Source organism: Mytilus edulis, chromosome 10 (genome assembly GCF_963676685.1).
Source record: "Mytilus edulis chromosome 10, xbMytEdul2.2, whole genome shotgun sequence".
Lineage (NCBI taxonomy): Eukaryota > Metazoa > Mollusca > Bivalvia > Mytilida > Mytilidae > Mytilus > Mytilus edulis.
Window position 1 is genome coordinate 84,705,481 of NC_092353.1, and position 27,749 is coordinate 84,733,229.

Sequence of the window (27,749 nt, forward strand, 5' to 3'; positions counted from 1 at the left end):
GTCCGAATTTAAAGTATTTAATCTCTAATTCAATAGGCTATAAACAAGACACACACAGATATAGGATTAGTTGCTCGCAGTAACATCTTATTTTCTCTTGCGATACAATATTTTATTTTACTGAATTGTACATATTTCTTCAATCGAAACATTATATAAACACATGACATATAACATTGTTCCTCTTTCGCATCGCTTCTTTTCCCCCGGCTAATGCCTCCAACGCCTGTACGTACAATAAACATAGCAGCAACTGCACATATACCTATGTGACCAACTTCAATCCGACGTAACTGCGAGCACCTTCGATACTAATACATTTAAATCCCAAACTTTATATAGTACCTTTAAACACCACCCATAAAAACCGCCAAAACTTTCCTCGTGCCTCCTGCACCTAACATCAAACTTATAAATAGTACATACTGTTACAAAACCAGTATCCGAACTAGTTATACTAGTTCCCATCTGTAAATATTAACTACAAATAGCAAACGGGAAAAACCCTATTTCAAACGAAATAAAATACATAACAGTATACAGCAAAATTCTAAATACACCGTTTGGTGGTGCGCCTGTTAGATGCGGAACGTACAGATAAGGTAATAGGTAACAGGTGAATATACTATTGGTATCGGTGTCGGACTCGATCCGGAACTTCTTAATTATTGGCAATATTAATTACGTGGAAAACAAATGGGCCTGGAGTGGTGTAATTTTTACCATTGTACTATATTAGTTATATATAAAGTTGAATTCTTTGATTCATCGTTTTTACGTGATGACGGCTGACAAATTGGACCTCGTTATTTTAGTATTGTAGATATGCGCATGATTTTGAAGTTTGTTTTCGTGACGTGTGTAATGTCAGAATGTGACGTATTATTATGTTTACAGGTAACTGAACCACGATATTGTAATAACTTTACGTTTTAAAATCTACAGGTATTTTTTGAGTTAAAAGTGCATGTTACTTCGTTTAAAATAAATGTGTATGGAAAATACTTTTTGGTTTATGTGCACTAATTTGTTGTAATGTTCCGCAACCATCCTTGTTAAAATGTACATTAACTGTTGAAAAACAAGTATTTATATTGGGTTTTGTTTCGTATTTGTGTCTAAAAACATTTCAAATACTCATGTTATGTATACTTTGTTATAGAATCTAGCAAATAATCCTATTTTTATTCAATCAAAACATTATTCAGTGGTTCTCATTGCTGTTGAAGACACTATTGCAAAAGATTCCATTATCTTATAAGGTTTTTCATCGAAAGACTTCTAATATTGTCTAGCCAGAGTGAATGGCATAATGGCAATATTAAGATTAAAGAATCATTTCCAATAAAAATGTCAAAGTACTGAAGTACTGAACATCGGATGACCGCAAGTTCTTGTGGATGATCAATCACGTCTCTATACCTGAAAGTGAGGCTAATGTACAAAGATATATTTTTTCTGCGACAATTTCGTGCGTGGATGATGAACACATGACAGGGAGGGAATTCAATCCCACCGTAATAACTGTAATATTGTATTATAATATTAATTATGATACTAGTATATGTATATAAAAGTACCATAACACTTTCATGTATATATATAGATTCTTACATTGATACCAGTGGATTATCGGATTTATCCAATCGAGATAGTTAAATTATCAATTTTAAAGTCCGAGCCGCCTCGGCGAGGACTTTAAAATTTATAATTTAACTATCGAGATTGGATAAATCCGATAATCCACGAGTAACTATGTAAGAATTTGTTTCTCTAATGATTAAAAAGACATTTTCCTTTTTTGTTAACCAAAAATCCCCTTCGAGTGCCTTTCAGATTGCACGAAGTTGTCAATTTCATTAACACCTGTTACCAAATTTTGTTTCATTCAGTTAGCTAAAAAGGTCACGACCCTTAAAATCATCCAATGATCTTTTAAGATCACCAGCAACCACACGTTGATTAAATTTTTTTATACGATGGGTTCGGAAAGGGTTAAATTTCCATAGAATTAGAGAAATAATTTTAAACCATTTATATATCATCATATTCTACTATTCTTATAATCACTGTTGTTAAAACTGATCATCGCAATTGCAGCTACGACGATCCCAATATGGCGAAGCCAAAAAAAGTAAAATCGTCTTCTATTTTCTCTGTGTACACGCGTTGTTTTCAAGAAGTACTCAGTCGCTAGATTGATACTTACGGGTTTGTTGTGCGTGTGTGTTTTTTAGTATCATATTTGGCCTTGTGTCCGGAATAATAGCCATAAAATTTTTACGGAAGATCATCGTAACTCCTAGAATTTCAGATTTTATAAGGGAGGACCGTATAAGTGTCAAGTAAATTTCAGCTTGTTTATGGGATGTTTGTACTTGTGTAAGATGAATATCAGATTGTTTAGATGAGGATTGTACTATTGTCAAGTAAATTTCAGCTTGTTAAGTGGAGGATTGTACGTGACACAAAATTGTATAGAGGAGTATTGTACGAATCTTAAGATTGTAAAGGGTAGAATTGCACTATTGTCTATTAAAAGTCAAATGGTATAGGGGAAGAGTACACATACTTTAGGGGAGCAATGCACAAGTGTCTAGTAAATATCAGATTGTAAAGTGGAGTATTGCACTCGTGTCTAGTAAATTTTAGACTGAAAAGGGGAGAATCGCGTTTGTGTATAGTAAATTTCATATTGTATAGGGCAGCACTGCACTAGTGTCTAGTAAATTTAATTGTATAGGGAAACATTGCACTAGTGTCTAGTAAATTTCAGATTGTATAGGGGAGATGCGCACTAGTGTCTAGTAAATTTCATATTGTATAGGGGAACATTGCACTTGTGTCTAGTAAATTTCAGATTGTTAAAGAATCGCGCTTGTGTGTAGTAAATTTCATATTGTATAGGGGAGCATTGCACTAGTGTCTGGTAAATTTCAGATTGTATATGGGAGCATTGCACTAGTGTCTGGTAAATTTCAGATTGTATATGGCAGCATTGCACTAGTGTCTAGTAAATTTCAGATTGTATATGGCAGCATTGCACTAGTGTCTAGTAAATTTCAGATTGTATATGGGAGCATTGTACTAGTGTCTGGTAAATTTCAGATTGAATAGGGCAGCATTGCACTAGTTTCCAGTAAATTTCAGATTGTATAGGGGAGATTCGCACCAGCGTCTAATAAATTTCAGATTGTATAGGGAATAATTGCACGAGTGTCTAGTTAATTTCGAATTATATAGGAGAGCATTGTACTAGTGTCTAGTAAATTATAGATTGTAAAGGAGAGAATCGCACATGTGGCTGGTAAAATTTCCGATTGTTTATGGGGATAATTGTACTAATGTCTAGTCGACTTTAGTTTGTATAAGTGAGGATTTACAAGTGTCAAGTAAATGCCAGTTTGCAAAAGAGAGGATTTAATAGTGCCAAGTAAACGTCAAATTGTATAGGGAAGGATTTAATAGTGTAAAGTAAATGACAACTTGTATAGGGGATTTACTATTGTCCAATAAATGTCAATTTGTATAGGGGAGGATTTCCTAGTGTCAAGTAAATGTCAATTTGTATAGGGGAGGATTTACTAGTGTCAAGTAAATTTCAATTTGTATAGGGAAGGGATTAATAGTGTCAAGTGATGTCAAATTGTATAGAGGGGGATTTACTAGTGTCCAATAAATGTCAATTTGCATAGGAGAGGATTTCCTAACGTCAAGTAAATGTCAATTTGTATAGGGGAGGATTCACTAGTGTCAAGTAAATTTCAATTTGTATAAGGAAGGAATTGATAGTGTCAAGTAAATGTCAAATTGTATAGGGGATTTACTATTGTCCAATAAATTTCAATTTGTATAGGGGAGGATTTCCTAACGTCAAGTAAATGTCAATTTGTATAGGGGAGGATTTACTTGTGTCAAGTAAATTTCAATTTGTATAAGGAAGGAATTGATAGTGTCAAGTAAATGTCAAATTGTATAGGGGATTAACTAGTGTTAAGTAAGTGTCATATTGTATAGGGCAGGATTGACTAGTGTCAAGTAAATGTCAAATTGTATAGTTGAGGGTTTACTATTGTCCAATACATGTCAATTTGTATAGGGGAGGATTTCCTAACGTCAAGTAAATGTCAATTTGTATAGGGGAGGATTCACTAGTGTCAAGTAAATTTCAATTTGTATAAGGAAGGAATTGATAGTGTCAAGAAAATGTCAAATTGTATAGGGGATTAACTAGTGTTAAGTAAGTGTCATATTGTATAGGGCAGGATTGACTAGTGTCAAGTAAATGTCAAATTGTATAGGGGAGGATTTACTAGTGTCAGGTTAATGTCGAATTGAATAGAGGGGGGTTTACTATTGTCAAGTTAATGTCAATTTGTAAAGGGGAGGATTTATTAATGTCAAGTAAATTTCAATTTGTAATGGGGAGGATTTACGAGTGTCAAGTAAATGTAAATTTGTATAGAGGGGGATTTAGTAGTGTCAACTTAATGTCAATTTGTATAGGAGAGGATTTACTAGTGTCAAATAGTATAGGAGAGGATTTACAAGTGTCAGGTTAATGTCGAATTGTATAGAGGGGATTTACTATTGTCAAGTTAGTGTCAATTTGTAAAGGGGAGGATTTACTAAAGTCAAGTAAATTTCAATTTGTATAGGGAAGGAATTAATAGTGTCAAGTTAATGTCAAATTGTATAGAGGATTTACTATTGTCCAATAAATGTCAATTTGTATAGGGGAGGATTCCCTAGCGTCAAGTAAATGTCAATTTGTATAGGGGAGGATTTACTAGTGTCAGGTAAATTTCAATTTGTATAGGGAAGGCATTGATAGTGTCAAGTAAATGTCAAATTGTATGAAGGATTTACAAGTGTTCAGTAAGTGTGTTATTGTATAGGGCAGGATTGACTAGTGTCAAGTAAATGTCAAATTGTATAGTGGAGGGTTAACTATTATCCAATAAATGTCAATTTGTATAGGGGAGGATTTCCCAACGTCTAGGATTTACTAGTGTCAAGTAAATTTCAATTTGTATAGGGAAGGCATTGATAGTGTCAAGTGATGTCAAATTGTATAGAGGGGGATTTACTAGTGTCCAATAAATGTCAATTTGCATAGGAGAGGATTTCCTAACGTCAAGTAAATGTCAATTTGTATAGGGGAGGATTCACTAGTGTCAAGTAAATGTCAAATTGTATAGAGGGGGATTTACTATTGTCAAGTAACTTTCAATTTGTATAGGGGAGGATTTACGAGTGTCAAATAAATGTCAATTTGTATAGGCGAGGATTTTCAAGTGTCAAGTAAATGTCAAATTGTATAGTGGAGGGTTTACTATTGTCAAGTAAATTTCAATTTGTAATGGGGAGGATTTACGAGTGTCAAGTAAATGTAAATTTGTATAGAGGGGGATTTACTTGTGTCAATTTGTATAGAGGGGGATTTAGTAGTGTCAACTTAATGTCAATTTGTATAGGGGAGGATTTACTAGTGTCAAATAGTATAGGAGAGGATTTACAAGTGTCAGGTTAATGTCGAATTGTATAGAGGGGATTTACTATTGTCAAGTTAGTGTCAATTTGTAAAGGGGAGGATTTACTAAAGTCAAGTAAATTTCAATTTGTATAGGGAAGGAATTAAAAGTGTCAAGTTAATGTCAAATTGTATAGAGGATTTACTATTGTCCAATAAATGTCACTTTGTATAGGGGAGGATTCCCTAGCGTCAAGTAAATGTCAATTTGTATAGGGGAGGATTTACTAGTGTCAAGTAAATTTCAATTTGTATAGGGAAGGCATTGATAGTGTCAAGTAAATGTCAAATTGTACGAAGGATTTACAAGTGTTCAGTAAGTGTGTTATTGTATAGGGCAGGATTGACTAGTGTCAAGTAAATGTCAAATTGTATAGTGGAGGGTTAACTATTATCCAATAAATGTCAATTTGTATAGGGGAGGATTTCCCAACGTCAAGTAAATGTCAATTTGCATAGGGGAGGATTCACTAGTGTCAAGTAAATTTCAATGTGTATCAGGAAGGAATTGATAGTGTCAAGTAAATGTCAAATTGTATAGGGGATTAACTAGTGTTAAGTAAGTGTCATATTGTATAGGGCAGGATTGACTAGTGTCAAGTAAATGTCAATTTGTATAGGGGAGGATTTACTTGTGTCAAGTAAATTTCAATTTGTATAAGGAAGGAATTGATAGTGTCAAGTAAATGTCAAATTGTATAGGGGATTAACTAGTGTTAAGTAAGTTTCATATTGTATAGGGCAGGATTGATTAGTGTCAAGTAAATGTCAAATTGTATAGTGGAGGGTTAACTATTATCCAATAAATGTCAATTTGTATAGGGGAGGATTTCCTAACGTCAAGTTAATGTCAATTTGTATAGGGGAGGATTCACTAGTGTCAAGTAAATTTCAATTTGTATAAGGAAGGAATTGATAGTGTCAAGTAAATGTCAAATTGTATAGGGGATTAACTAGTGTTAAGTAAGTGTCATATTGTATAGGTCAGGATTGACTAGTGTCAAGTAAATGTCAAATTGTATAGGGGAGGATTTACTAGTGTCAGGTTAATGTCGAATTGCATAGAGGGGGGTTTACTATTGTCAAGTAAATGTCAGTTTGTAAAGGGGAGGATTTACTAATGTCAAGTAAATTTCAATTTGTATAGGGAAGGAATTAAAAGTGTCAAGTAAATGTCAAATTGTATAGAGGATTTACTATTGTCCAATAAATGTCAATTTGTATAGGGGAGGATTTACTAGTGTCAAGTAAATTTCAATTTGTATAGGGAAGGCATTGATAGTGTCAAGTAAATGTCAAATTGTATGAAGGATTTACTAGTGTTCAGTAAGTGTCATATTGTATAGGGCAGGATTGACTAGTGTCAAGTAAATGTCAAATTGTATAGTTGAGGGTTTACTATTATCCAATAAATGTCAATTTGTATAGGGGAGGATTTCCTAACGTCAAGTAAATGTCAATTTGTATAGGGGAGGATTCACTAGTGTCAAGTAAATTTCAATTTGTATAAGGAAGGAATTGATAGTGTCAAGTAAATGTCAAATTGTATAGGGGATTAACTAGTGTTAAGTAAGTGTCATATTGTATAGGGCAGGATTGACTAGTTTCAAGTAAATGTCAAATTGTATAGGGGAGGATTTACTAGTGTCAGGTTAATGTCGAATTTTATAGAGGGGGGTTTACTATTGTCAAGTTAATGTCAATTTGTAAAGGGGAGGATTTACTAATGTCAAGTAAATTTCAATTTGTATAGGGAAGGAATTAAAAGTGTCAAGTATATGTCAAATTGTATAGAGGATTTACTATTGTCCAATAAATATCAATTTGTATAGGGGAGGATTCCCTAGCGTCAAGTAAATGTCAATTTGAATAGGGGAGAATTACTAGTGTCAAGTAAATTTCAATTTGTATAGGAAAGGCATTGATAGTGTAAAGTAAATGTCAAATTGTATGAACGGATTTACTAGTTCAGTAATTGTCATATTGTATAGGGCAGGATTGACTTGTGTCAAGTTAGTGTCAAATTGTATAGGGGAGGATGTACTAGTGTCAATAAATGTCAAATTGTATAGTGGGGATTTACTATTGTTAAGCAAATTTCAATTTGTATAGGGGAGGATTTACGAGTGTTGGGTAAATGTCAAATTGTATAGAGGAGGATTTACTATTGTCAAGTAAATTTCAATTTGTATAGGGGAGGATTTACGAGTCTCGGGTAAATGTCAAATTGTATAGAGGAGGATTTACTATTGTCAAGTAAATTTCAATTTGTATAGGGGATGATTTACGAGTGTCAAGTTAATGTCAATTTGTATAGGCGAGGATTTTCTAGTGTAAAGTAAATGTCAAATTGTATAATGGAGGGTTTACTATTGTCAAGTAAATTTCAATTTGTAATGGGGAGGATTTACGAGTGTCAAGTAAATGTCAATTGGTATAGAGGGGGATTTACTTGTGTCAATTTGTATAGAGGGGGATTTAGTAGTGTCAACTTAATGTCAATTTGTATAGGGGAGGATTTACTAGTGTCAAGTTAGTGTCAAATAGTATAGGAGAGGATTTACAAGTATCGGGTTAATGTCGAATTGTTTATAGGGGGTTTACTATTGTCAAGTTAATGTCAATTTGTAAAGGGGAGGATTTACTAATGTCAAGCAAATTTCAATTTGTATAGGGAAGGAATTAATAATGGGATTATGTCAAGTAAATGTCAAATTGTATAGAGGATTTACTATTTTCCAAAAAATGTCAATTTGTATAAGGGGTTTCCCTATCGTCAAGTGAATGTCAATTTGTATAGGGGAGGATTTACTAGTGTCAAGTAAATTTCAATTTGTATAGGGAAGGCATTGATAGTGTCAAGTGATGTCAAATTGTATAGAGGGGGATTTACTAGTGTCCAATAAATGTCAATTTGCATAGGAGAGGATTTCCTAACGTCAAGTAAATGTCAATTTGTATAGGGGAGGATTCACTAGTGTCAAGTAAATGTCAAATTGTATAGAGGGGGATTTACTATTGTCAAGTAACTTTCAATTTGTATAGGGGAGGATTTACGAGTGTCAAATAAATGTCAATTTGTATAGGCGAGGATTTTCAAGTGTCAAGTAAATGTCAAATTGTATAGTGGAGGGTTTACTATTGTCAAGTAAATTTCAATTTGTAATGGGGAGGATTTACGAGTGTCAAGTAAATGTAAATTTGTATAGAGGGGGATTTACTTGTGTCAATTTGTATAGAGGGGGATTTAGTAGTGTCAATTTGTATAGAGGGGGATTTAGTAGTGTCAACTTAATGTCAATTTGTATAGGGGAGGATTTACTAGTGTCAAATAGTATAGGAGAGGATTTACAAGTGTCAGGTTAATGTCGAATTGTATAGAGGGGATTTACTATTGTCAAGTTAGTGTCAATTTGTAAAGGGGAGGATTTACTAAAGTCAAGTAAATTTCAATTTGTATAGGGAAGGAATTAATAATGTCAAGTTAATGTCAAATTGTATAGAGGATTTACTATTGTCCAATAAATGACAATTTGTATAGGGGAGGATTTACTAGTGTCAAGTAAATTTCAATTTGTATAGGGAAGGCATTGATAGTGTCAAGTAAATGTCAAATTGTATGAAGGATTTACTAGTGTTCAGTGTGTCATATTGTATAGGGCAGGATTGACTTGTGTCAAGTTAGTGTCAAATTGTATAGGGGAGGATGTACTAGTGTCAAGTAAATTTCAAATTGTATAGAGGGGAATTTACTATTGTCAAGTAAATTTCAATTTGTATTGGGGAGGATTTACGAGTGTCGGGTAACTGTCAAATTGTATAAAGGAGGATTTACTTTTGTCAAGTAAATTTTAATTTGTATAGAAGAGGATTTACGAGTGTCTAGTTAATGTCAAATTATTTGAAGGATTTACTAGTGTTCAGTAAGTGTCATATTGTATAGGACAGGATTAACTTGTGTCAAGTTAGTGTCAAATTGTATATAGGGGGATTTACTCTTGTTAAGTAAATTTCAATTTGTATAGGGGAGGATTTACGAGTGTCGGGTAAATGTCAAATTGTATAGAGGAGGATTTACTATTGACAAGTAAATTTCAATTTGTATAGAAGAGGATTTACGAGTGTTCAGTAAATGTCAATTTGTATAGAGTAGGATATACTAGTATGAAGTTAATGTCAATTTGTATAGGGAGAGATTAAATAGAGTCAAGTAAATGTAAAATAGGATTTACTAGTGTCAAGTTAGATTAATGTCAAATTGTTAAGTGGATTTACTAGTGTCAGGTAAATGTCAATTTGTAAAGAGGGTGATTTACTTGTGTAAAGTAAATGTCAATTTGTAAAGAGGGGACTTTACTAGTGTTAAGTAAATGTCTATTTGTAAAGAGGGAGATTTACTAGTGTCAAGTAAATTTCAGATTGTATAGGGGAGATTTACTAGTGTCAAGTAAATTTCAGATTGTATAGGGGAGATTTACTAGTGTCAAGTAAATTTCAGATTGTATAGGGGAGATTCGATTTAAAAGTGTCAAGTTAGACTAGAGGAGGATTAACTTGTGTCAAGTAAATGTCTAATTGTATGGGGGAAGATTTACCAGTGTCGGGTAAATGTCAAATTGTATAGGGGATTTAGTAGTGTCAAGTTAATGTCAAATTGTATACTAGTGTCACGTAAATGTCAATTTGTATAGGGAAGGATTTACTAGTGTCAGGTTAATGTCAAATTGTATAGGGGAGGAATGGTATTATTTAAAATTTATTATGAACATGCTCTGATCAGAATGTGACTTAATGAATTAAAAAATGACTCTAACAAAAAAAGTTTTGAATGCATTTTTATTTTTTTAAAAAGCTAATAAAAATAATACAGTTTTTGATATTTGTAGAAAAAATCATGTGTAAAAGTATAAATATAAAAAGAATATGTGGTATGTGCCAATGAGACAACTCTCCAGAAGAGACCAAATGACACAGAAAGTCTTTTTCAAATTATATTATAGATGATATTCAAATTCAAATGAGGTAATAGCCAATAGACAGTTGTTTGTACTGGTCACCACTCTATTTCATAGAAACTATTGCATTGACTTGTCATAGACATATTTGATTACATGTCAATGATATATGTACAAATGTAAATGAATAAATATACATAAAATAGAATCGTAAATAATATAGTCTGCCCATTTATATTTAAAATGCATTGCCTTGATAGCCCCCGTCTTATTAAAGTGGAACAACAAACTAGTATAACGCTCTTGTTCTTTGTGTAGTTTTTTAAAACAAATTCTAACATGTTAACTTTCTCTCTCTCTTTCTCTCTCTCTCTTTCTCTCTCTGTGCTTTTGGTGAAAACGACACGTATGCAGGTCCCTTGCCTTCATGGTTTGCATTATCTTATACACCATATTTTGGTGGAATTCCATATTGCTGTGTTGGGTCCTGGCTATAACCCATATTCACTTGAGGTTTAGAGGTAGTTGCCAAGACAATTCCTTGTGATGACTGAATTCTATTACTGTCTTGTGTTTTCTTTACAATAAGAACGACGATTATAACAAACAACATGACTGCACCCAGACCGCTAAGTATCAAGGAGTAGGGTACTCCCATGTTGTAACCAAGACTACGTAAAATTGCATGTAAAAATCGACCAACTGCCACACATGTTATAACACCTGAAATAGAATGAAACAAAGATCGTTATGATACCGGAAGTAATCTTTATTCTGCAAGAATTGAAGTAAATGGTTCTCACAATGATGTTATCAATATAGAGGCCATCAAAGAAATGATAACATAGAGACCAATAATGATGTGGTCATAGACTCCACTCGGAAAGTTACACTAAGACAGATCTCACTCGATCGGACATTAAACATGATGGTTCAGTTATTCGACATTGACACGAATGTTCAGTTACTATTCTCTTTTGATTAAATTATTGAAAACGAATTCTAGTAATCAGTGACTATTCTCTTTTGATTAAATTATTGAAAACGAATTCTAGTAATCAGTGACTATTCTCTTTTGATTAAACTATTGAAAACGAATTCTAGTAATCAGTGACTATTCTCTTTTGATTAAATTATTGAAAACGAATTCTAGTAATCAATGACTATTCTCTTTTGATTAAATTATTGAAAACAAATACTAGTAATCAGTGACTATTCTCTTTCGATTGAACTATTGAAAACGAATTCTAGTAATCAGTGACTATTCTCTTTTGATTAAATTATTGAAAACGAATTCTAGTAATCAATGACTATTCTCTTTTGATTAAATTATTGAAAACAAATACTAGTAATCAGTGACTATTCTCTTTCGATTGAACTATTGAAAACGAATTCTAGTAATCAGTGACTATTCTCTTTTGATTAAATTATTGAAAACGAATTCTAGTAATCAATGACTATTCTCTTTTGATTAAATTATTGAAAACAAATACTAGTAATCAGTGACTATTCTCTTTCGATTGAACTATTGAAAACGAATTCTAGTAATCAGTGACTATTCTCTTTCGATTGAACTATTGAAAACGAATTCTAGTAATCAATGACTATTCTCTTTTGATTAAATTATTGAAAACGAATTCTAGTAATCAATGACTATTCTCTTTTGATTAAATTATTGAAAACAAATACTAGTAATCAGTGACTATTCTCTTTCGATTGAACTATTGAAAACGAATTCTAGTAATCAGTGACTATTCTCTTTCGATTGAACTATTGAACACGAAAGTGCAGCGACTTGGTCCAATTGCTTGTAGCTTGAACACGATTGTTCAATTACCCGACTCTCTATTTCAGAGATCGAACAGTATTCGATAACTCGAACCTCTATATGGGTCCAGGAGATTAAAAGAAACGTAAACACCACATAAGACTCACACATAAGATCACTTATAACTGATAAGACGATTCAAGTTGATTCAAAAACTTACCTGATATCAGGTTCAAAATAACAGGAGACATTAGATAGCTGTGGGATTTCTGTCCATTTGCATACACAAATATAAGAATGGTGGCAATTAAACACAGTATGATACCGACGATCACTTCTATCTGGAATTCTATAAGTCCGAAAACTGCAAAAAAACAACACATCATCATCATTATGTTATATGCAACAGACAATTGTCTTTGTTTTGCACTAAAGTATACAGAGAAGACCGATTCATTTGTAGTATGTCAAAAATATACCAGACATACTGATTCAACTGTTAAATGTCTAACGTATTCCATAGTGATTCACTTGTAGTATATCGAATTATATCGAGTATTCTTTCGAATATAGACGACAACAAATAAATCTCTTTACAGACCAAATATTAATATTGCCTTCTTGATGGTTTTTAAAAGTTATATTTTTTGGTTATCTTTTCATTGGCTTGTATTACTATATCTCCTCTCCTATGTGTAATTGTATTTTGCAGAAATTGTATTTCAAGTTAATTCTTTACTTACATGATAAACTGCGACCAGTAGAACCATTTGCGACTGTATAAAAGAGTCCAACATGGATTGAATTGCCAGAACTCTCGAATACTATCCAGCCTGGGGCTAGAGCACCAGCAACCAACAACAATAAAGCTATGATGTTGAAAATACCTGCGATTTTAATATTCATGTTTATTTGATGAAAGATACAGATTTAACAATTCTTAAGGTCTAACTTTTGTATTTATATCAATCGATCGGGGAATACCCGAACAAAAAGAATCTTGTTTATGATTGTTATTTTGCAATTTGAATTATTTTAGTTTTATTAGAAGTACGCAATAGTAGTTTTACCCAACCACACACATGTATGTTTTGATACATGTATGTTTTGATACATGTGTTTACAGGTAAACTAACAAGGAAGGTGAATCAGTGTATAATGTTTTCATCTGCAATAGAAATTTAATTAGGCCATCTACCTTTCCATTCTGATACTCCTTTATTACGGTGGGTTCGGCTGTCCTGCTAGAGTGAGAATGTGCTATTCTGATACTCCTTTATTACGGTGGGTTCGGCTGTCCTTCTAGAGTGAGAACGTGCTAGCGATCTCGTCATGATCGGTGATCGATAAAATTATGTAAACAAAGATGAAATTTGATTGCACCTATTTACGAGACGTAGTATGGTATGACGTTGTCCTAGAGTCGTCAATAACTTTAAATCAGTCGTCAATAACTCAAAAACTCATTCACCAATGTTCATAAAACTTCTGTGCATTGTTTCTATCTATTGACATTTCTCTTTCAATATTAATAAATTTTAGATTTTACGTTTCTTAATTTGTATAAGATAATTTTTGTAAAAGTGTGGTGGTGGGGGATAGGGGGTATGATTTAAGTAATTTTCATCTTGATTTATTTATAAAATATATTTATATATCATATCGATAGATTGTTTTGCTTTTTTGCTTTTTTTGTTTTCATGGTTTTGTTTGTTAAATGTATTTTGTGTATGTTTATATTATGTGTCACAAACTTATTGTTCAGAGTTTATATGACAATAAATATTTGAAAAAATATTTGAAAATTAAAATTTGGTATTTTTTTTATATATTGACACAAGATCCCTTTCGTTTTTTGAATTTCTCACTTTACGTTTGGATTCTAACAATAAATCGAAAAAGCTTGAAACATTTTTCAAGAAACTTTGATGACTTGTTTATATCTAATATAAATGATTCTCATGTTTTCCTTGATATGAATTTGTTTGAGAATCTTCCAAAACTGTTAATTTTCAACTCTTTTGAGGGATATGAATTTTAATTGTTAAAAATTCAAGGCTACTAACCTAGTTTAATTTGAGGTAGCCTTAATATTACCAAATTATTCATGTTTTTTGTCAATGGGTACCACTTAGTTTGCGTGTCTATTATTTTTTGGGGCAGGGGTGTGGGTGTCTTTATCGGCAATGCTCACTGTATTTCTAGTTGACATTTTGTGTGCTTTTTTTGGGTGTGGTGTGTGTGGGGGGGGAGGGTTCTTTATGAGCAATAATCACATATAAATACATATTCTTTTTCGGTTGTATTTTTCATTAAATTGCAAGTTAGGACAAATAACCCTTTTAAAATGAACTTAAACGATGAATAATGAAATTGAAAATGGAAATCGGGAAAATGTCAACAACAGAAATTCATCAATGGTACAAAGGATGAGCGGCCCCTTTAAGGGCCATCAATATTTTGCAGAAAGAGTCCTGTGGCGGATCCAGAACTTGTTATAAAGGGGGGGGGGGGTAGCGTTGGGTGACCTAAATTATTTTTTGGGGGTCTAGTCATGCTTCAGTGGTTCCCTATGTAATCAACCAAATTTTTCCCACAAACGAGGGCCGCTCCCTTGATCCGCCTATATTGAGTCTACCATTGTCGTATATACGAGAGATCCTTAGGCGCAAACTATTAAATTTCTTAAGAAGAAGAAGAAGAAGAAAAAGAAGTAATAAACAATACAGTATACATAGATACAAACACAAATAAGAAATATAAAAACTTGGTCTCAGGCACACCACTAGAAAGTAACAAAAAAGAATTTCTGTGAGTAGGCTAAATATATCTAGCTTAACTGCAGGAGGCACCAAGGAACGGTGCTGTATGACATGATGGGTGCATATTGAAATGTGTATCGGGGAATTAATGATATGGTAAGATATTGTAAGAGGTTGCACATAACTGGTATGTCATCCTCATGCCTGTTGCAGAGGAGTCAGTACTATTTAAAGTGACACAACTGCAAGATGCAGTGAGGGACAATGCTCATTGACATATTACGAAAAAGATAAAATATTAACAGTTTAATAAAAAATATCACAAACAGAGAGGTAATAGAACTTATACGATGTGTCCTGTACCCCACCATGCCAACCATTTGTCTAGTGCAGAAAGCCTGATTTAAATATTTATCTTTAAAGTTATATTTTGTCTTCATCAACTAACTCACAGACAGATATCAAGATTCTCTACATTAAGAAGCCATATCAGTTTTTGGCTAGAAATCAAATGCGTAAAGTTTGGGCATAGCGAGTTAATAGTGGAATTTAAACAATTTCTCTTATCTTGAGATGATGTACACGAAAATAAAAAAAATGTTTTTCATCATTAACTTCATTTGAGGTGCACCTGAGACATATTCTGTCTTGTCGGAGAGTACCCTGATAGCTAGCGACCTTGTTCAATTCTTAGTCTGTGAGAAGAAATACGCAATCGAGCTAAATTTCTCCTCTGCTCAGGTGATTGTAAAAAAAGTAAGACATCTTTCAAGACCAAAATGAGTCTTAAAAGTGCTTTAGCTACAAAGCTTCCCATCAGCACAAATGTGCATTTTGGTTTCTCCACTGTATTTCATAGTGCTGATACAAAAACTTCTAATTAAAATTTTGAATCTAAAGTTGCTTGCAAAGGCTAGACTGTCAACCCCATTAATTGTTTTTGCAAATAGTTTAAAGATCCATACCAAGATGGAATTTTTGATTCAAATAATAGCTTTGACTCTAAATATGCATCTTTTAGTAATGGAAAGGATGAACCCAAATTTTCAAGCCGGTGCCAGTATCTGATCATAAATTTGGTAATATCAAAATGTAAATGAAATCTCCCAAGTTCTTAAAGAGTGGCAAGGTTTGTTGCTCTTTTCTCCACACCTAGTAATAGTTTACAAAATTTCATATTTAATCTTTCTGAAAGAAGTCTAGGATAGGCTTGGTCAACTGTAGAAGTCTGAAATAAATTTTTTTTAAGGGATTAGAAAAGCCCTAAATTTCCGAACTATACAAAAAGAATGGGTTTAATTGTATGATCAAATACGTGGAGGCTGTTTTTAATATTTGGATTCAGTGACAAAAAGTCCTTTCGTAGCTTGTAGTATGCTTTCAATGCCTTATTGTACAATTCATTCTGAGCCAAGGAAAAAGATCCTGATGCACTAAATGTTATACCTGAATGTAATTATTAAACAATGTTGAACACAATCTATCAGCATGTCATTAACATAAAAATTATGTATTATATGCCTTCCTGCCTTGTTAAATACCATCACCTTAGGCCGTTTTTTTTTTATAATTAATATATTAATTTTCATACACCAATCTTTACAATAATTATTTAATTGATCAAGTTTACACTGAAGCCCCCTTTCCGAGGAAGAAAAAATGACAATATCGTCAGCATATAATAAACAATGGACTGGCTTTGAGTTAAACAAGTCAGGTGACTTTTCTAGATAATCAGGGAGGTCATTTATGAAAATTTTTAACAAAACAGGCTAACACTCTACCTTCTTTAGTATGACAGTACTTATCAATAATGGTCTTAAGTATGAACATATGGTCAGATGGTCGTGCTTTTTTGTGAAACCAATTTGGCTATCTTTAATGATCTGATATTTATCTAAAAATTTGCAAAGACGGGTGTCAAGAATTTTATTAAAAAGCTTCCCTAAAGCATCAGTAATAGTTATTCCTCTATAATTATAAAAATCAAATGCATCATTCCCTTTATGAATTGGGAATATATGTAACCAGTAGTCCTGGGTTCTGGGTATTTTCCATAAGAGAGGCATTTTTTTTTTAGTAAACACGGCAACAAAGAGGTTTGATCATATTTTAGCATACTGTCAGAGATGTTATCCAACCCTGCTGCTTTATTAACCTTTAAAGATGACAAAACAGTGGATATTTCGGTTTCAGAAATCCTACTATCAAGTCCATTAAATCACTTTCGTTTTTCAAGAATGTTTAGTTTTTCCTCTAAAAATTTCAGTCGCTCTTTAAACTCATCTTTTGGTTCGGTCAAACTTTTAAAATGATTCAACCAATCAAATGGTGCAACCAATGCACTCTTATCATCCTTTTCCTTGCCCTGTAGTTCATCAATTAATTGCCAGTACTGCTAAAGGTTTCCTCATACAGTGTTTCTATTTGCTACAAAAATGACTGCTTGTACTCCCTGTATTTGTGTTTACGTGTCTTAGTATATAAGCGCTGTAGTTTATAAAAGTGACCTTTAACAGCAGGATCTCTGAAAAATCGAGAATAAATTTTCGCATAACTAAATAGTTTTTTTTTGCAAATACGCAAGATTACAGTCAAACCACTTTTGGTTTTTAACTCCCTTACCCATTTTGACTTTATGTCTTTTAAGAGATATATAAGCAGCAGTTAAAATAATGTCTGTCAATTCTAGAGATGCGCAAGTTTTCTGATCTGTTACCGTACACTCAGGCAAGTGATTTTTCAATGGCTCCAAAGACCATTCAACTTTCCGCTCGGCATAATAAAACAAATGAGGCCCTTAGAAGCGCCGTTCGGCATAATAAAACAAATGAGGCCCTTAGAAGCGCCGTTCGGCATAATAAAACAAATGAGGTCCTTGGAAGCGATGCATATCTAAAATTGGCAACGCTAAAATGTTCGTCGTGCAACAGCTTTTTAGGGTGACAATTTTGGATATCCACATTTTCTATGCCATAATTGTTTAATATACCTGTCGTTTAGTTATTGAAACAGATTTCCCACGAACAAGACTTGTTTAAGTTTTAATTATTGGAATATTTGAGATAGCATTCCATCTTTTCAAGTAGATATACTATATAGTAATAACTGTACGAAGTTTTAATTAGTACTTGTTTCCAATAAAATACCTACATACATAAAAGATCAAAGGATACGGATTACAGAAAGTAATCCGCATTCCGATCTGGAGTTTCATACAGGATATTTTTATCATTAATGAACACATATATAACGTCTATATGTGGAAATATCGAATGTCAACTATATAAGTACTAGGGAAGTTGAAAATCTCTTTAAAAAAGAATCATAGAAAAGTATAGAAAACAAGAATGTGTCCCAAGTACACGGATGCCCAACTACCATTTTCTGTGTTCAGTGGACCGTGAAATTGTGGTAATAACTCTAATTTGTCATTACAATTCAGGGCCGTAGCGTAATGGAGGCAAATGAGGCAAATGCCTCACTTTTGAAACGACGATCAAACTTTAGAAGTGGCCATTTTTTTTTAATTTCATGTATTTTACATTATCAATATGCGAGTTTCAAGTTTCAAACTATTTACCGGCACACTACATACAGTTAGTCCAGCAGATAGGTGAATAATTGTGCACTTTGTGTTAAAAGCATAAAATTTGGTAGAAACATAGTTTGGACCATTCTAAACAATATTAGATATGGAGGCAAGCTTGATTTTATCCACTTCCGGTTTTATCCTCAAAATGGTGGACATACATTTGATAACTGATTAATGGTTATTTAAATCTCACAGCTGGTAGCCAAAGTTTGCTGTGTAGACTATAATATTATTGTGTACTCATGGTTTGAAATAATGTATCATTTCTTTGAAACCATTGGGGTATTTTATTCAGAAATTTGTCACTTCCGATATATTTAATATCACAAGAAAACGTAATTTAGAAAAAAAAAAGCAATGTTGTCCAAAAAAAGGTTGAATATCATTGACCTTCACTGATATTGTTCGAGCATACATCAGCATAACGAATTGTTCGATTAATTGCGTAATAGTGGTGTCTACATTCAGAGTACTCACCTGGGTTGCGTCCAATATCGCAGCGACTACAAAGGGCTACGTAGTTGTATGACTATTGAACGTGTAGCTAGCCTAGCTGCAACATAGATATAGATAGCAGCTAGACTAGCTACTTGTTCAGTAGACAAACATCTACGTAGCACTACGTAGCTGCTACGATATTGGACGCAAACCTGGTCTCTCATAACGGTGTATACTCTTGTGACACCAATAAATACCATTCATGTATCCCTTGTCTTTTTCCACCTTAACCAGCGATCTATGCCACAGTGTCGAATCCAGTGAATGCATGGAAAATAGGCAATGCATATGCTTTTCTTGTCCTAAAAAGTTAGCAAGCTCATGATTTGAAATGTATCCGAAGTGGTTTCCAGTCCCAAAGATAAATATCAGCTGCGTTGTCACATGAAACAAGTACTAATACATCGGTACCAACAGTAGCAATGATTCTCTTCCCTAAAATGTGTTCATCCATCTGTTTATTTGACAGAAAATTAATGAGCTCTGTTTTATCTACACGTTAGAAGCTCTATCAGTTTCGTGGTTAGCATGTTTGCCTTTGACAACGTCTCCTTGTACTGTCAATCTTTAAAATGTCTACAATAGTTGCATCTTGTCAATGGTTCTAAAAAGTAAAATCACAAAAATACTGAACTCTGAGGAAAATCAAATCGGAAAGTCCCTAATCACATGGCAAAATCAAATGACAAAACACATCAAAAACGAATGGACAACAACTGTCATATTCCTGACTTGGACAGGCACTTTCAAATGTTGAAAATGGTGGATTAAATCTGGTTTTATAGCACCAAAGACTTTTTATTAAAGTTAATCAATCAAACTGAATGCTGGTGGATAAATGTGATTTTCCTGTTTAAAGAACTCGGTCAAGTTTTCTCTTAGATAAACTTTTCATACTGGTACTGTCCAACTATTTCTATTCAACGAACGACGAATTGTATTAACAACTGCTGAGGGAGCTATATTTTTAATTGGTATACAGAACAAGCTGTTCGTTGCTGTCTTCAAGAAATTGATTTCCTATCTCTTCTACAACAGGAGCTACATCATGGATAAACGCAGTTGAGCTCTTGGTTTCTGCTCATGGTCAGTTGTGTCCTCTTCATCAAGAAATCGATATATCTTTTGCCCCTCTTCTCAAACTCTTTAGCAAGTCTTGCCATTTCTTGTCAAGCTGCCATCCATCTTCGCAGGGCTAATGGGTTATCTGTTAACAGTGCCTCCATCTGACTTAACAGCATGTTTATTTCATGTGTTCTGTCAGACAGTGAACCATTATTTCTTAGTGCATATGTAAGGGGTTTCTTTAGATGCATGATGACGGATCTTTGGAGAGTTAATGTTAAGGATTCGTTTGTAGCTGTTAAATATAAATATCTAAGCAATCGTTAGTGTTTTCCTGCTTATACTAATCAGTTGTTATATATTGTCCATACACCAACATACTAACAAGAGCTACAAGAGATCTTGGAACATAATTCTCCTCACAGTTCACTGGAAAACTACCGTCAAACCCAAATGTAACAATAAACATGTCACTGCGAATTATTGTTACTGCTTTATAAATCTGCATTTATTTTGAGTCAAAGTCATCATCACCTGCTTTCTGAAACGAGGGTTCTATATCATCTTTGAAATGTAAGAAGTCTATTCTTTTATCTTGAACTATGAACTCTGTCTTCAAGGTCAACAGCTAGATTCCTTATTCGCCTAGAAAAAAACCTGACATCTTGAATCCTGGTGCTAAATCTTGTTCGGTTATGGAATCTTCAATGTAGCTGATGATGTCAGCTAATGCGATGCCATGGCTTATTCGTGCGTCTCTTTCTTATTCAGTCTCATCTTCACTAGAGACTTTTGATGCCTGCCGATAAAGATAAGCAAGACATTGGACATGATATTTCGTTTCTTGTACAATGAGGTCCCCAGCACTGAGCTTCTTTAATAAAGTGGTGTACTGAAGCATTTGTACACATTGACGGTGCGGTTGGGTTTCCAGCTCCGATTGCCTGTTTTTTTTTACATATCATCTGTATCCTTTTGATGTCTTATTTTAGCTCTCTTTAGTTCTGTGTTTAGATGGCAGGTCTTATGCCATGTGGCATTGTTTTTGTACGTAGTACGTGAAAGACCCCTGCCATCATATTGTGTATACAGATTGGTCGTTTACGGTAAACATGGAAGTTCTTTGTATTTAACGAGATTTCCAGCCAAAGTAACATATCCGGCACTAATATTGATACACTTTGAGGGTGTAGGGCATTGCAGCTATTCGTCTTCTCATATTTTGACAAATTATACATTTAACATTGAGAATAGAAATAAGGAATATATCAAAGAGACAACACACTGACTAAAGAGCAGACAACAGCCGAATGCCACCAATGGGTGTTCAAGGCAGCTAGAAATTCCTGCAACCGGATGTGGTCCCCAGCTGGTCCCTATACAAAATTGTGTACTAATTCAGAGTAAATGGATGTCACACTAAACTCCAAAGCATATAAATGAACTAAAGACCAGTCAACCTCTTCAACATTTGAGGAAGAACTACCTGATCTTCGATCATCTGATGTCTCAATAAGTTTAAAACTTTAAGAGCTCATCTTTCAATTGTTATTTAGACTCTTGATTTATGTGTATGTCTATCTTCATTCAAATATAATAATAAAACAATAGTGTTCACCATATCAATTGAATTTTAATGATCTCCAAAGAAAGAAATACCTGTTTCTATTACACCATTCTTCTCACTTTTTGCAAATTAAAAGTCAACATTTTTCTTGAATTTTGACATGAAATTTCGACCGGAAGTTAACCAAACTCATCCGAATTGCTGCTTCAGCAACACTGAAACCCATCTAATACGATTCAGATCAATTAAAACATCAGTTCTTTTAGTTTAAACTAAAACAATTGAAAGGGAATTAAGAAAAGTTGAAATTTAAACATGCATCCGCCATTTTGGATTTTACCGGAAGTTAACTTTATTTCAAGCTTGCCTCCATATCTAAAATTGAAGAGTATAGATAGAAGTATGTTTGAGGAAAATTTGGTGCTTTTAACACGAAGTGCACAATTCCTTCATATATTGCACCTATCTGCTGGACTAAGTGTTTCCAATCTGCAGCAGCGATTCTGAATATAATTATTTTACATGCATAGCGGTGACGGTAACAAAAATAAGTGTCCCGATTACAAATCAAAATACACAAATTGAAACAAATCTTATTTATGTCGTTACAAAACTGGTTGAAGACGGGTTCTTTAAAGAGAAAAAAGATGAAAAGGGAAACTCATGAGTATAAACACACCCGATAAGTATGCTGGCTTATAACTTTCTTGGTTTATTTTTAAATCTACCAATGTTTACACACTGAACAACAAACATGCCGCAAATGCAAATCGATAAAATATTTCATTGACCAAAAAATAATGATTATTTATAATTAATTTAAACAAAATCATGAAGCGCCTTTTATATGGAAGTCTTTAATGTATAAGGCAATTCATGATTTTTATTTATCTTTAATAAAAGCATGAAATATATTTTTGGTATTGTTTGAAAATATTTTTTTTGTGTTTCTTTGTTTTATTATTATTATTAGCATGGTCTGGTTGTATGCTAGCTTGTTCCATTGATTATATTGCGGTAGGCCGTGGGTTCGAACCCCGAACGGTAGGTCAGACCAAAGACCTAAAACTTATAATATGTTCTCGTCTTTTAGAAGCTTATAACTTGCTGTTGGACATAAATATATATATATACATCAGAACGTGTGTTGAAGCTTTTTGATAGTACAGGTCATAGGAGAATCGGAAAGTTTTGGTTGAACAACAGAGTTGAAACTTGTTTTGTTACTTACTAGGCTAGCTAATAAAAAAAACGCATTCAGTCTGTTATATATTTTTTGGTTTTTTATTTAAGATAGTAATGCTGAAATAAGCTTCTTCCGTTTCATGCATCCGAACTCCGCTAAAAAAAAGGGCCCAAAAATTTTTCGCCTCGCTCCGCTCGGCGAAATGCCTCACTTTAAAAGAACATGCGCTACGGCCTTGAATTGCGTATAAGAAAAACACTATGCGGATAATCAACGATAAAGTGAGTCCAGTGCAGTAACAATGAGTAAGTCAAATAAACTTTATCTCAAATCATCTTTTTTTATTATCACTTGAAGACAAAGTTCATTTTTTCTAATAAGTGTTTGCCATAAGTTGTTAGCCTCGGCAAATATCGTATTTTACACCTGAACGTATCGTTTACATGCTCATTGTACATTTTAATTTGCGTGTGTATGTTCCAGACCATATCAGTATTTGGACCGTACGCGTACGGTCCGGACCGTATACGTATACTCGTACGGTCCGACCATACGCGTACGTATACGTGTATGGTCTAGTATGAGCTGACCATACATGTTATTGGATCATATGGGTTACATCTATACAAATATTAATCACAATCTTTATTTTTAGTTTTACAAATTGTTATTATTACAATAAAATGGATAAAATGAGCTACCTAACAATTTAAATAAGATATTTCTTTAATTGTATATCTGGGGCCGTGTCAATGAAAGTATCCTAGGATATGTCCTAAGATATGTCTTAGGACATTATTTAGGATGGTCTTAGGACGTGTCTGAGACATGTCTTAGGATGTAAAACAAAGCTGTTTTAGGACAGTCCTAACTACTATGATCCTAGGACCATCCTAACACATTTATTTTTATATTGAAAAAAATATGTAGAGATTTCTATGACATAGATTTGATTGTAATTTAGTACCTATATATGTAAAGTATATTTTTCATATTTACATTTTTTTCAGTTCATGCATGTTCCTTTCGATTAGCTTTTTTCGTGTAAAGTTGCTAAATATTCTAAAGCAATTGTCCTCCCACATTATACATTCAATTCAGTGAGAATAATTGTCATAATTCGATTAGTGTATTATGTATTACTGATCTACATGCCAAATACTAGAGATTTACAGATTTAGTTAGCGTGAATTTTTTAAATAGTTAAAATATAAAGTTTTTATTTCAATTTCAATTACAATTGATTTTTTTTTTCTATTTATTTGAGAGTTAAGTTATGTTGATCTGTTATATGTATTTGTATCTTGTACAATTAACCAACTCCTTGATATTAGTCAGACCGTACGCGTACGGTCCGACCGTATGAGTATTTCGAAAAAATACGCATACGGTTCAGAATGTACGCGTACGGTCCAAATACTCATACGGTCTGGAACATGTACACATCTTATAGTCATCCGGAGCTCAAGTTATGATTAGTTTTCTAACAACCGTTCATCATTCTAATCATTATAAAAAGAAAAAGATACATCTGGAAATAATTTTAAACCGTTAATATATTTTTTTTAAATTACCTCTAATTGTCTCTTTAACAATTAACTTGCAGGTGGCGATTATATCTTGGTATTAAATTTGTCATTGTTATAACTTTGACATCGCATGTTTAAGGTTCAATGTCACTTTTGTGAAGTGCAACAAAAAATATGAAATGCATGGTTAGATTGGTAACTTGAATAATTGGTGCCAGCCTGTGGCAATTTTGACGGCCAATAAAGTAAAATTAAGCTCTAATGTCTACGCTTTCTGTCCACTTGAAATTCCGTGTCTAGTAATTTATTTCTTATTCAGTACATGAATTCCCTTTTCTCGACAAATCAAGCCTCATGTTACAAAGAAGACTTTGATACACAAATACTTTTTCTTAGTCTAAGGATGCTTTGACTCCAATAATTTACTCCCTTTTTTCATGGAGACTGATAAATTTTCTGTCTCTTTCTCCAAGGAAGCCTTGTTACACACAATGTGCATCTGTCTTCGAGCATCGTTTGATACTAACACGTTGTCTCTTACAAAAAGTCAATAACCCGACGGGCCGGTGAGCAGAAAATCCAGAGTCCACCAATTGGTCTTCAACACAGCGAACAAATCCCGAGCCCGGAAGCGGAATACAGCTGACCCCGTAACAATAAAGTTTACTGGTTCAATGGAAAAGGACGCACACTAAACTCCGAAACATGATTAAAAACATACAATACTAACAAAGGTTACCAACGTAGATACAAGTATCTTGTCTTAGGGAGCGATAAATCCTACTTTGTAAAGGATCACTCTGATTCAAACAAAAAATTCTCTGAAACTGATATTATCATGATGCTTGATTTCTTGATTGACAATATATTTGTTACATTCGGAGGACGTGTTTTTCAACAGACTGTCGGCATTCCAATGGGAACAAACTGTGCCCCTCTACTTGCCTACTTGTTTCTTTATTATTATGAGTCTTACTTCATGCAGGAACTTCTTAAGAAGAAAGACAAGAAGTTAGCAATATCCTTTAACGCTACTTTTCGCTATATAGATGATGTTCTTTCACTAAATAATTCAATGATCGTTTTATTCAGTACCTCTTGCTATCTTATTTCTTATACCTTTCTTTCGTTTTTTTCCCCCTCAGGAATGTGAGACCTGGCCTGCTTGCACACTGGCGTCGTGTAGTGACAGTCGAAAATATGTTCAAGACTTTAAAGCTAATTCACGAAGGAGCTCGGTCTCATACAGGTTATCACAAATTATTCAAAGATGTTGAGGATACTTTTTACGGCGTCCCGAGAAGCCTTTGTAAGGAATTTATTAAAGGATGTGTAAAATGTGCGTGTAAGAAACCTATTTTTTTTTTTTTAATCTTATTATGATATTGGTGATCTAGAGCTTCTGAATAACACCGTAGATACATCAGAGTGGTCCAAGACCTCAATATCTCTGCACACAGCTGCAAAGAAGGCTAGCTTTTCACTTGCTAGTAAACGATATAATTGCAAAGGTTCATGCACAACTAGGACGTGCAAATGCAGAATAGCTACGGTACCGTGTGGTAGCAAATGCCATCCTAAAACTACATGCAAGAACACAATTAGTGAAGATAACTAACTCGTGTAACTGTGGCTTCAATATGTCATGTTTATGTAAGATCATGTAACCTTTGAATCATTAAATTAATCTATTTTCATGTAACCAAGGTTGTGTTTTTTTAAGGTAAAGTTTATTGTATTATTTCAACGTTTCTTATTCATATTTGTAAAATACCTATATGGTCTAAATACGCATATGGTCCGACCCGTTAATAACCAAACGAGTATATACTCATATGGTCATGACCATACGCGTATGGTCCAGATACTCATATGGTCCGGAACATATATATTAACCAGGGAATCATATAATACGCTTTGATGTTTTCTACATCCCTTCAGACCCGTACAAGTATTTGTTACTTGTTACAAAAATTCCAATCAGTATACAGATATATATTTATTAACACTATAAATGTAAAAATAACATTAGTGAAAAATCATTTGAACTTCTCATAAGAGATGTTAAAAGACTCCTTTTCGTCACGAACTATAGTATACAATACATTCTACCAGATGTAAAAAAAAACATTTACACCAATTAAATTGATTTAATTTACCCTTTATTCTAATAGATGTATTGTTCTGATCCTAACCAGCTGTAACAAAAACTATTACTCTCTTTTCTTCTGGATCAAAGGTCAAATTCTTAAAAATCTGAAAAGCACGTCGCGTGCCGAGATATGAAGTCAAAGTTTCTTTTAAATAGTTTAACCGATGATGAATAGTTAATCAACTTCTTTGAGCATGTGATAAAGAGAAAAACAGCATTGTTAAAAAAACGTTTTACGGATCCATTGTCTGATCTTGCATTCAGTATTCTATGGCTACCCACCGTGAAGGGATTCAAAACAGAAATATATCAAAGCTTATTGAAATAAGAAGTAAATTAAAAAAAATTAACAGTTTCAATTCTTTCAGTAACTTTATTTAATTTTACAAACTTGTCAAAACAAGTATCGAGTGGTTTCTTTTAAGGAAACGGCCAATCAACTTCAAAAAGGGGTGGGCTGTGTGCTTGGGTATGTTTTCCCCTTAAAGTATACTCGAATCCCCAATAAGAAAAAAAAATGTGTGGTCCAGTAAATAATAAAACAAGAAATAGTCTGAATCCAGATTTCCCCAATACCTTATAGTGTTTAATTTCGAAAAAAAGAATTCATTGATAGCGTAAATACTAAGAAAAAGATTTCCGACTGAGGCAAAACACCATAACCCCACCTTAAAGTTAAATGGTTGCTACCTAAGAAATGACATGTATACCAACCAATAATGGAGGAAAAAAATGGGAATAATTAAGACAACCGGAACGCAGACATTGATAATTTATTAAGAAATTTCGCAAGAGTTTATAAACTGAAGTTAACCCAGAGTTCTGTTAGTGATATTATTTAAACACACATGACAAACTATGAACTGATACTTATACGCTAGCACAGACTCCACCCAAAGACAGATAATGTACTACAGTGGTACAATCTAGCAAATTAACGGTTTGTTAGCAATACTTAAATGTTTAAACACCTGTTTCGGACAAGGCTTTCAATAGGCATGTTTCTCACAAAACCTTCAACAGACACGTTTCTTACGAAAACTTTAACAGCATGTTTCGAACATTACCTTCAACAGCTATGATTCTAACACAACCTTCATGTTTCGGACCTGTCGTTTAACAGGCATGATCAGACATGT

At 33.4% G+C, this 27,749-nt stretch overlaps 1 protein-coding gene across 1 annotated transcript; it reads right to left on the bottom strand.

Moving 5' to 3' along the window:
• Positions 1-10,353: 10,353 nt before the first annotated feature.
• On the bottom strand, positions 10,354-13,259 carry LOC139492058 (uncharacterized). The gene is made up of 4 exons (XM_071280170.1): positions 13,000-13,259; positions 12,477-12,620; positions 10,925-11,211; positions 10,354-10,796 (listed from the first exon to the last, which is right to left on the bottom strand). The coding sequence occupies exons 1-3, from the start codon at positions 13,160-13,162 to the stop codon at positions 10,931-10,933; spliced, it is 588 nt and encodes a 195-aa protein (XP_071136271.1). The 5' UTR covers positions 13,163-13,259; the 3' UTR covers positions 10,354-10,796; positions 10,925-10,930.
• Between the last annotated feature and the right edge of the window lie 14,490 nt (positions 13,260-27,749).